At 38.2% G+C, this 12,259-nt stretch overlaps 1 protein-coding gene across 2 annotated transcripts in view; it reads right to left on the reverse strand.

Annotated features, from left to right (window-relative positions):
- The window catches only part of FBN2 (fibrillin 2), a 163,879-nt gene that overhangs the window by 98,573 nt on the left and 53,047 nt on the right, over positions 1-12,259 (reverse strand). The window contains exons 8-10 of one of the 2 annotated variants that reach the window (XM_424715.8): positions 6,018-6,143; positions 1,336-1,488; positions 346-582 (exon numbers count right to left, since the gene is read on the reverse strand). In XM_424715.8, coding sequence (XP_424715.4) covers positions 346-582; positions 1,336-1,488; positions 6,018-6,143 — 516 coding nt within the window. The remainder of the gene's footprint in view (positions 1-345; positions 583-1,335; positions 1,489-6,017; positions 6,144-12,259) is intronic. The other variant, XM_004949379.5, reaches the window with a different exon arrangement.

Genomic DNA, 12,259 nt, shown 5'->3' on the forward strand with positions numbered 1-12,259 from the left:
TCCGGAGACTGATAAACACAAAACTTAGTCATGATGAGTCATGTGGTAAGTGAAAACAACGTGTAAACACAAACCCAAAAGGTGGCTATAGGCTCAAGGACTCTCTAACTGGACGAAGAAAAAAAATCCATACATTTGAGCTCCTTCTGGAAAAAGGAATCCCTAACCCTCTAATATGTCATTTAAGATCTCCTGTATGTGGCTGCATGCAAAGACATGTTAAGAACACATGTACAGAACACAGTGGCATTTTCAGAATAAAAACAAAGCAGAAGAACAGGAAAAAAAAAAAAAAAAGAAAGAATCAAAAAGAGATTAACAAGTAATAACAACACAAACACTTACTTAGCCCTGTTATTATTGGGCCATTTCCAGCGGGGGTCTGACCACCTGTTCCTACCCCTGCTCCACCTACACCTGGGGAGAAACCATTACTTCCAGGGACAGGAATGAATCCTGCTCCTCCTGGGCTGTAGCCATTGCCGTTACCACCGGGAAGGAATCCATTTCCTCCTGTCCCACCACCACTTCTGGAACCACCTCCAGCAGGCACACCATCCACACAAAGTCTGCGGTGTTCATCTATTGAACAGAAACACATAAAGAGGCATAAAATAAATCGACTCTTCAAAGTCAGCTTATTAGGAAGATACAGATCTTTGTGCACTGCAGCAACTTTATTGTCTGTAATGTCATGTGTTCTCCCTCCCATTTCTAATCTCAGGGGAATTCCACAGTTGTGACAGGTATTATTTAAGAAAGGTCACTAAGAATAATGAAAGGAAATACCTTAATTTACAACTATATGTTTAAACCATTTTGTTGATATGTTTCCAACAGCACTAACTCCCTGATACCTTAGAGATTCTGATGCAGATAAACTGAAAACATATTTCATGAGGGATGTGGAATATTGTTCTGTGAGTACAGAGTTGAAAGAATAAATGAAATACTAATGCATTCCCAGTTCAAAGTAACATGAAATTTTATGGAAAGAGAGAGCAGCTGTTCCTTTAAATTGAAATGAACTATGGACCCTCAGAATGATTTCCTCTTTGAGCTTGACCACAAAATCTTCCCCATTTCCCGAGAACTATTTCCAATGTCAACAAAAGGACGTTAAAGAAACTAGTCCCAAACAATAAAGGACCAGGAAAAAAATGGCTCACAGATGGAAATATCATTATTAAAAACACAAGAATGAGTAATAATCTAAATCTTTTTCTTTTTAGCCTACATTTTAAAGTAGTATAAAATGATCTCCAGCTCAAGTAGGAGGGACAGCAAGGAGAAAACAAAACAAAACACAACAAAAAACCCCACCAGACCACTCACCAGATCCTCTAACAGGACACATCTCTGGAACAGATCCAATGGCCCAGCACCGGCCAGACTCACAGCAGCACTGCCTTTTGGTGAACCTACCAGGAAGTTCCTGGGCACAGCGGCCATTCACTAAGTTGGAGAAACATGTACTTGCCCTCTGATCTGGAAGGCAATTTAGAAAGAAAACAAAAAATAGTAACGTGAACTCTCAAAGCTACTTTCCCTTATTCGATTCATGTAAGCACTAAAATGTTTGAAATGTTGTATTTAAAAACAAAGCATAACATCGAACAAGTATACGAGGTGGTCAGCATCAATCCATTCTATATTTAAATTCCTTCATGGGCGTTAGTTAGAGTGATACTAGTCCTCCATTAATTTAACGTCTGGTTGTCAAACTCATCTTTCCTTTCAGTCATGACAGTACTCAATTTCTTTCACAGACTATTTTGTGGAAAGGACTAGGTACACTTTTTCTATTGGCTTCATCAGCAATCAGTACAGAAGTATTGGAATGAATTAAAATCCTACAGATATTACATACAATTACTTCAGGCTTTGCTGGGTAAGTTTTTAGAGGAAAGCAAATAGCACCTTCTTCAGATTCAGATCCCAACCAAGGAAACTTTTGTATATGGGACATAAGGACCTTGATAAATACTCATTCTGCTTTACCTGTTCTTCCCTATTCTTAGTTTCGATAGGGCAAGCAACAACAGGCACAGACTCAAACGCAGGAGCCTCCTCCTGAACATCAGAAAACAAGTTTTTACTGTGTGGGGGAGAGAGCCCTGCGAAAGGCTGCCCAAAGGCTGTGGGGTCTCCTCCCCAGTGATCTTCCAAAGTCATCTGTCCGTGGTCCTAGGCACCCTGCTCTGGGTGTCCTTGTTGGAGCTGGGGTTGAACTGGATGGACTCAGAGGTCCCTGACAATTTCAACCATTCTGTAACTGTTACTGTGGTCCCAGACACATCTATCCTTATTCACTACAGGTATTACCTATTAATATCATCACTGATATACAGCTTGTAAAAGAACAAGGCTAAGCCAATAATAAAATCTGAAAAAAAAAGACTATCAGCAACTAAATATTTTATATCACAGCCTGCTGTGCTACTGAACAATCAAAAATAGGAGAAAAGTGTATATTTCAGTGTAGTCACAGTAAAATGATTAGGACATTTATGTGCATTTGCTATACAAATGACCTGAAAAAAATCATGTTTGTTACTGGACCATGACAAACTTCTGCTCATTTATTGAAAGGAAAAACATCTTGTTGATCATTTTATTACCTTTCCTCATAATATAGCTTCAATATGACAAAGAATGGCTACAGTAGGTTCCTAGACATAGTTGCTGGAAAAAAATAAACCCATTCTATTTAAATTTATTCATTTCAAAAAGCTGCTAACTTTGAAATACTATGAGAATCAAGTAGGTATACAAACCAGATATATACAAGAACTGTAAACTAGTACTTGTTTTATTTAAACAACCAAAACCAGGAAATCTCTTTTTGCAAAACTCCTACCAAATGTAGCTTCATGGTAACGTCATCATGCTCTGTGAGAGCATAATATGACATTTTCCCTTGAGTCATTCCACTGAAATTAACAACTTTTGAAGATAAAAAACATGCAAGAAGAACAAAAGTCAGCTATTCATTTTCATCCAAGTATTTTCCAACAACTAACATAAGCAGTAAAACAACACTATATGAATGTGGCAGAATATAATTGTCCCCCACTAGTCTGTCCTTGTGAGGCCCCATCTGGTGTACTGCACCCAGGCTCAGGGTCCCCAGCACAGGAAGGATTCAGAGCCATTGAAGTACGCCCCATGAAGAAGCAGGCTGTGAAAACGATCAGAGAGCTGGAGCACCTATCCTACAAAGACAGGATGAAAGAATTGGTCTTTCCTTTGGCTTGGAAAAGAGAAGGCTCCAGGGTGACCTCATTGCAGCCTTCCAGTACTTGAGGGGACCTTATAAACAGAAGGAGACTTTTTACAAGGTCTGATTGTGAAGAGACAAGGAGGAATGGCTTTAAACTAAAAGAAGAGAGATTTAAGCCAGACTTTAGAAGGAAATTCTTTACTCAGAGGGCAGTAAGGCCCTGGCACAACTGCCCAGCGAAGCTATGGGTGCCCCATCCCTGGAGGTGCTCAAGGCCAGGGTGGATGGAGCCCTGGGCAGGCAAGGGCTTGGGACTGGGTGGGCTTTAAAGTCTCTTCCAGTTCAAGCAATTCTACAATTATAAGGTAACCCTAAGATACAATCTATATCTACATAATATACAGACAAACAGTTGCTAAGATCAAAAACGTAAATCCTAATAACAAGCATTTTTGAAATCACAGGCCCTCACTCTTAAAGCTGTGTTTAAGAATTATTTTGAGCATTTAGTTGATCATCAGGAGATTTCATTCATCTTAAAAAAAAAAAAAAAAGGCCAAAATATTTCATAGGCTCTGGAGTATAAAGCAAAGAACCCAACGCTACAAAATAGTTAAGTTATAGCAGAAGGCTTGGGTGAGGAGGGGCAATAAAGATTTCTTCTTTCAGCACACTGAAGAGCTGTTCACTCACACATTTTTAACCATAAAGCATCACACTGCTCTAACCTCAAAAGTTGACAAAAATGCTGCAGTGCTGAACGTGGCTGCCAGAACAGCAGGAGCTGGGCCTGCACTAAGGAGCAGCACCAGGCTTCCTTGAAGCAGCAGACATCCCACCTCCCAGAAAGAGATCTACAGTCCCCCTGCACTGTCAGCAAGATGCCTCCACTCCAGCTGCCTTCCCCTAGGACACAGTTGGGGCAATAATATTTACTCATCTTTGGTGCCTGAAAGCATCCAAGTGACTAACAGTTCAAGGGCCTCGTTCAAGTCATATCCTCAGTGTATTAACAGTGCACCTAAAATCCTAAAGCCTGCTCAAGCTAACAGGAAATATAGCTGATACAAAGGATACCAAGCAATACAGACAGAAACTAGATACTGATTTCTGAAAAGTCCAGTGTGACAAAAACCAAGACAACATAACAACTATAACATCAGAATATCAATTAAATGATTTTTTCCTTGGTGTAGATACATCTGAATGAATAAATGTCATTCAGTCTTCTCTTAAAAATCTAACAGTCACAATGCATTTTCAGTGTTAGTATGAGATTTAATGACCACTTCAAGTGTCCAACTACTAATCAAACAGAGTGGGTAAAACAATTAGTGTGTACACTTGGTAACTAAGCTAAGGATTTATGACATAAGCTCTTGTTTGCATGAACTAAAATTCCAATTTATAGCCAGAAATAGCACTTCTACTTCCCTTCAATCATTTTCAGTCATGATTAGTTTCAATTGAATCTATGTATACCTTAAAGGTAGACTGAATGCACAACTGTACTTTCAGTATTGACACTTGAGAAATACTCCACGTATACGTCTTTTATGTCTTATTTCTTTCAAGGACATATCCTCTATCCTTTATTGTCATCTTGTGAAAGCTGAATAGGATAAAAGCTTAATTAAGTTGGAAGGATGTAGTATAAATTACAATAACTTAGTACATTCTGACATTTTTGTTAAAAGCAAGTATTTATCTTAAACTGGTGAAAATAAAGTAATTTGTATTAATGATTACATTCCTCACTTTTCTCAAGCACTAATTTATCCAGTAGTGTAAACTCAGACAGTACAGGAACTTCTAGACAAATGTTCATTTATTTAAGGGAAGGAGACTGACACAAAAGCTTGCCTTACCAGATTAAGACATGCACTCTGTTTACAACTGGTTCTGGAAGCTTACTTTAAAAACTGGATTGTAAAAATATGCCAAAATCCATCAAAATGTTGATCACCTTGATAATCATAGGTTCTTAGTACTCCAGAGACCAGGCACAATATATTTAAAGCCTGGTACTCCTCAGATGAGCCTTGATATAAAAATTGACTACATTGTGCAAAAAATTATTCATGTGAAATCCCTTGCAGGTCATGCTTGTGTTGCTGCTGGCTTACGCCATGCATCTGTAATTCAGACCTCCCTCTGGAATTTCCATCCCTTTCCCAACATGAGAACAACCTACTCCGAGATATCCAAAATAAGAATACCCACATGAGAGCTAGAAAATACACTATCATTGTACATGTATTTTTCATTAATTCATCAGTATAGTTTATACCATATATTCGGCACATGTGCAGCTTTATAAAAGAATCCTAATAAGAAGATCCACAAAGTGCATTACCACCTGAGAAAATAAGCATACATCTTTCTTATAAATGTTGAAACAGATTTTTTAAATAAACTGACTTGTAAAGGCTGCAGTCTAATGAAAGTTAATATTTGGTAGATTAGTCAAATTAGTGACAACTCAGCACACACTATTTAATGCCTTACACTGGCCTCTAATGTCCCAGACCCAAACCCAGATCCCTGGCAGGAGTTCCCTGTCTACAGTGACAAAGAGCAATCAAGAATATTGATAAAGATCGCTGCTGTGGCAATCATCAGAGGAGGATAATGTTATGCATTTTAAGTTGTTGGAAAAGAACGATGCTAGTGAGTGAGGACACCAAGGTCCTGGGGGAAAATGCTAGATGGCTGGGGTAGAGGTTCTGTTGCTGTCTATTAATTGCCTCAGTAATGTTAAGAGTTCTTCAAGTCTACAGGATGGAACACCTACCGATACAGCGGGAGCCATCTGTAGATGAGACATATCCCCGGGGGCAGAGGCAGAAATAACTTCCCACTGTGTTAGAACATTCACCACCTTCACAGACTCCTGGGATGATGATGCATTCATCAATATCTATCCAAAAAGGAAAATAGATAGGATAATGAGCAAAACACTTCCAGTTATTGTTTTAAAAAAGAGGGAAGATAGCCTCCATGAAATTGTAATTTGGCTCAGATTTAATAATACACTGCAAGTGCTTATAAACTGCTGTGAAGGAATCATGTGTAATTCATTTTGTTTGTCATCTAAGGCAGGCTTTCCTTATATGTTCAAAGCATACATGACTTCAAGTCTCAGAGTGCAGGAGAGGCAGACTTGGACTTCCCCTAAATGACACATACTGAGTGTCATCACGATGTGGCAGCTACAACACAGTGCCAAAGAATACACCCTGCTTCTGAGTTGAATGAAGGATTATGCCAAGCATGACAGCTCTGGGCTTCTGTGACCACAAAAGTATCGTTCATCACATCTAATAGTTTTCTGGCTTTCTTCTGATACTTCAGGTGTAAGAGAGAATTTTGGCCACGATCTTCAGAAGTATAGATCGAATGTTGCATTTAACATTTTCTTCAAGTATTTTTAATCCATACAAACATTTCTATTAACCAAAAGCAGTGGTCTCACCTAAACACAGAAAAATTTTGCAACCGCACAGAAACTGAGATGGCATCAAGCTGATGAATTAGCTATTGCATGTAGTGAGGAACTGTAGGGCATTGAGAGCCAGGACTGAGAGCATGGAGCAGTGTCCCAGCACAAGGTAAAATGAAGTGCTGACGCAACAAGAAGCAGTGGGATGCAGCAATTTGACTGTACTGATGGAGAAGTACAGCACAACAGAAAAAGCTGGGATAGAAGAAATGCCATTAAGGAAAACAGCATGATAGTAAAGACTGTGTTGTAATCATTTATACAAATGAGCCACTTTAAGTAACCACTTCATTCCAAAATCGTGACAAAATCTTAAGATATTTGAATATATTACAGTCTAATTAGTGAGATTCATTTTGGCTTTAACTGACTGTCAGTGAAGATGAAGCATGGCCAAAGTTTAAAAATGAGAAGCAAACATGACAGAGCAAAACCAACCTTCTAAATAGCTTGAGATGAGTTACATTTTCATGTTGGAATGATAAGATGGCACAGGTTTTGCATGGCTTCACACCAAGTGTAGTCCTAAGTAAAAGGCTACAGCTTAACTTGTTAGTAAAGATCTGGACGCAGTCTCTTTTACACTGGCAAATGAACTAACTAAATAAATAAACCAGACTGTTGAACCCAACTGTCACATGTCAAATAATGCCAGAGAAGCATTAGAAAAAGCAAAGCATATGGCAGAAATTATCTTGTGGTGACACTGATACTTCACATTCCTAGTAGTAAAGTCCTGGGACCCTGTTGCACTTTTACACAGACCATCATTTCCTCAACTCTGTCACTCTAGAGTGACATTAACAAGTACCTGAGAAATAAACTTTATCCAGTCTTACTTTATAGGAGGCTTTTATGTGTGCTTATACTTTCTCCCCCATTACATACTCCACATTGAGAGCTAAGAGAGAACTAAAAGTGTGCCAGAAAAATCTAGCATACATACAGTCTTTATTATCAGAAAGGTAACTCCCCAGAGTGGAATGCCCACACATAATGAACTCCCATTAGATATGAATCTATGGGGGACATTCAAGAAATGCAAGGAAAATTAAGTTTTGCACAAGGACACTAAGAATGTGAGAACTCCTCTCTGTAAAGTAAACATGAACAAAGCACCCTGCCCATCCCTTCAGTCCCATCTTTTTGACAGTGACTGCAGAAAAGACAACTTAGCATACAGACAACATCTCCATGAACTACCTTACTCTACACACATAAGCATCCTAAGACCCTTGTTTGTTTCACATGACGGAAATCAGCATAAAAATCCTGTCTTTTCAACAAGGCTATTTAAGCATTTCAAAGGATGTCAGAAGTTTCAATTTGACTTTAAAATATTTACAAAATGATAACAGCTAGTCCCCACATTTTAGACAACTGTTCAAGCATGTACAAAAGTGAATGTAATTTCTGCTAAATCAAAACACTTTTAAGAAATAATACTTTCCCCCAGGTCTTCATAGCCAATGTAGAGATTCCAGAATTTGAAATGATGGTATAAGTCAAAAGTAAATAATTCCCCAGGAAATCTCTGAAACCTTGCATTACTTTACTATATTGAAGACAATGTATATAATGTCATGAGCTGCTTACCATATGGTTTAAACCAATGAAATGGAACAATGTGTATAAATCAAAACAGAACCAGAACTGTCTGGATGCCTTGCTGGGATCTTTCATGCGGGTGTCTTTCACAACTTGTAAGTCTTCTAAAGCATAATACTGCCTTCTGAATATGTGTATAGAAACTAAAACATCACATCAGAAAGGCAACAAACAGGACAAAAAGAGGAATGTGCAGGAACAGTTTTCTTCTGGAAAGTGACACATTTCTGATGGCAGTCATTCAATACTCATGCAAGAAGACTCCCTGCATCGCTTGAAGCATATCTTCAACCTCAAGGAAATATTACAAGGGCTGCTCTGAAAGTAATGACACCTATTTTATTATGTTGGCCCATGATATCAGATGCAGGAAGTTTCGACCACTACTGCCATACCACCATCTGCCTCTAAAATTGTGGGCCAATACAATAAAATAGGACGCAGCCCTTGTACAAACAAGTAGAAGTCCACCTTTTAAACCAGCAAGCACAACCAAAAGCTTAATTTTTCTCCTCTACACCTTGAACCCTTCTGTGAATTGTCTAATAATAGAAGAAACCCCACTGACTACTGCCTGCCAAAAGTCTCTAAATCACTAATATAGATGAGCTTATAAATAGAAGCAGTAATACTGACCCCTGAAGAGGATTAACTTTAAGGACCATATTTTACCAAATAGCCTAAGCTATCTAGTTTCATTTCTACATGTGACGGCATACATGCACAGTTACTCACAGGAGTTTTTCTTGTATACTTTGGAAATTTTTTAAACCCTATTTACTGATGTAGAATTGCCATTAATTTCTGAAAGGTCAGTGTCAGTAAATTATAATCTGAAGCTACAAATAAATCTTATATAGGGAATATATGCCTCCTTAATGGTCTTTTAAGAAAAGAAATAAATGTGGGAATATAATGCAAATATAATACAAACAAATACCAAAGCAGTATTGCATAGCACAGCTCTAAAAATGTCCATTATAGCACAAAATAACACAACATGATCATTCCCACTTAGCCTCAACAATAGTTGCTATTTCCAGAAGCGACAACAAGAGAAAAAAACCTAACCCACAAAGTACATCTGTATGTTTAAGGTCAAAGGATATACCAGGGAACTTCAACCCCCCCATGAAGTGGAAGACCTACTGCTTGATAAAAAAAGGCCTGAACATTCAATGTAAAATTTCAGCCTCTCCCTTTGAACAATCCAGTTTCTATTAAATCATTTCTCTGCACATAGGTTCTAACTCACAGGAGACCAATACCTTATACTCTTCCCTGTGGTCCAATTCACAACCACAAACTACGCAACTTCACTTACATCAACAACCTTATTAATTTAAAGTGTATTAGTTTGAAGGACTAGATATAGTCTTATGCTTTAAATCTCTCACGGAGAGATTATGAACTCTTACAGCATTCACAAAAATAATAACAGGAATAAAAAAGACAAATAAAACTATGGTTTGTCTTTTATTTTCTGCTGCATTAGTGGCATTATGTAAGCATAGCATTACCCTGGTATTATTTTGGCAGTGCCATCTTGGCTATGAAACAAGGGGAAACAGAGAAGTAACAGTTTCCCTAGTTTGTTAGTCACAGAAAGAGATGGTACAATCTGGACCCTGTGAGCTGTTCTACATATAATTCCCTGTGGGGAAGCTATGACTACAAACTAATTCATGCCTAGCTTCTGCCACAGAGGGAAGTGGCAGGGTATTAGAAGAAACCAAGCCAGAGGCTAGACCTGTCCAGCTGTAGGCTCACAACCAGGCTGGAAATAAAAAATCCATTGATTACTGCAATATGACTATGAAACAGCAAATGTCCCAGGCTGCAGGTGATGTTTCATTTTTACCTGCCATAGTCTTAAAGGTACCACAAACTTTTAAACAGATATATGTTAAAAATACATTCACTTTTTCCTGTGTATACCATATGGAGAACTGCTAAATAATACTTTTAACAATTAAGAAAAGCTTTAGATGAGTTAGAAAAGTATACTGCAAAGAATGCTTTAATTACCCTTTTCAGAAGGAAGAAAGCCCAACATTGAGCAAGTCTTCCTTTTGGCATCAAAGCACAAATGCCAGAGAAAAATAATGTACACACAACTCAAATCTACAATTAGCCAACAAAAACACATACAATTATTTGCATACACTGCCATTCCAGAATACTGGTAACATGCCAACATCTGGTGACACAGCAAACAAGGCTGAAAAGCCTGCCTCATACAAGAGCTGGAAAAAAAAGTAAGTGAAAAAGCTAAACTGATGTATTACCTAAAAAACAGTCACAAATTCCCCTTTTAGCACCGCTGCTCTTTTGACAAGTCTACTTGCTTTTATGAGCACTGGGACAGATCATGCTTATGCCTGGCCTAAGATATTCTCAAAGAACAACCAACTCTCTTGCGCTCCTTTGCAGCTTTCTGAGAGGATCCCAACCACCAGCTATGAATAATCCACAGCCTTCCTGTGAAGTCCAAGATCTGTAATCTGCTGCTCTCCTTCCTTACTTCCTTCAGAATTCTATTATTTCTTCTCCAAGGCTGTCACACATTTTCATGTTCCCAGCTCATTTATTTCTGTATGTGAGCAGAGGCTCCAAGAGATGACAACACCTGACAGACCTAAGAGATACCTGAGTTTAGAAATTGGCCCTGATACCATCATAAACCTCTTGGGTAGCTTGTGTCCCACATCCCACAATGTTGCAATTCTGGTAGATTTCAGAGATTTTCCCAGAAGAATCAGTAACTGTTGCCAAGTCTTCTTAAAACAATTCAAGGAAGGCTACATCTGCCTTCCCATCCTCATCTGATGGCATGTAAAAATAACCCTTACTGCAATGTTACCCTTACTGACTCCCTTCTCTGATTCTGACCAAAACATCTGCAGCAAGCCTGACATAGAACTCTACATTCAATCAGCTCTCTGGTATGAAAGGCAATCTCCTCCCATTTCTCATGGAGAGTATTCTCTAAGCAACCTATACCATCCCACTATAAACTCCAGTCATGCACACTGGTCAATACGGCATCTCCACACATCCCCATTATTCCAGCAGCATCACAGTTTCATCATAATATTGTATCTGCAGAAGAAGATAGATTAAAAACTGTTCTGTTTTTTTTGTTTTTTTTTGGGGGGGGGGGGGGGGAGGGTTAGATGAAGAACATTGGTATTTTGTCTAGCTGTTCTCAACCTTATGATAGTTTTTATTTCCTTGTCTAGCTTTGAACTCTGACACTCACCTTGAATGGAGAAAGAAAGATAAGATTTTTTGTTTTTCAGACTAATAGACCTTATTAGAAACTTACACACGCCAGCAAATATTCAGTACTTACACACATAACTTATTTTAATGCTTATTTATTTTACAGCTGTCCATTTTTAGTACAGTAAATCTAGGACCCACCTGGCACATAACAGTACAGTTGGCATTTTATAATATTGTCTGGATGTCACAAGTATGAATGACCTGCCTTTTCTGAATCTCTGTGAAAGTGCATCTTAGTCTGAGAGGCTACAGGTCTCCTTCACATGGAAACTTTTTAGACTTAACAGCAATAAAGCATGAGCACCATCATTGGCAGATCACAGACTCATCTGAACAGGGTCTTAATTTATTAAGCAGAGACAGGTAGTTTTCTTTTTTAGGACTCACAGCACAGCAGTTGGCTTGGTCATAAGTTGCTATTGCCCTACTCCTGCTCTACACGTCTCATTGACTAACAATAAATATACCATGACTGAGAGGATTTAAAAAAGTATATTTCTAATAAAAATAGGGTAAGTATTTAAAAAAAAAAAAAGTGAAAGGGACTCTCTTATGTTAATATAATTGTTATATTTCACGTTACAATAAATTCTAAACATTTTAAAAATAAATGACTGCTACCAAAATAAACAGCTGTA

This window comes from Gallus gallus, chromosome Z (assembly GCF_016699485.2).
Source record: "Gallus gallus isolate bGalGal1 chromosome Z, bGalGal1.mat.broiler.GRCg7b, whole genome shotgun sequence".
Lineage (NCBI taxonomy): Eukaryota > Metazoa > Chordata > Aves > Galliformes > Phasianidae > Gallus > Gallus gallus.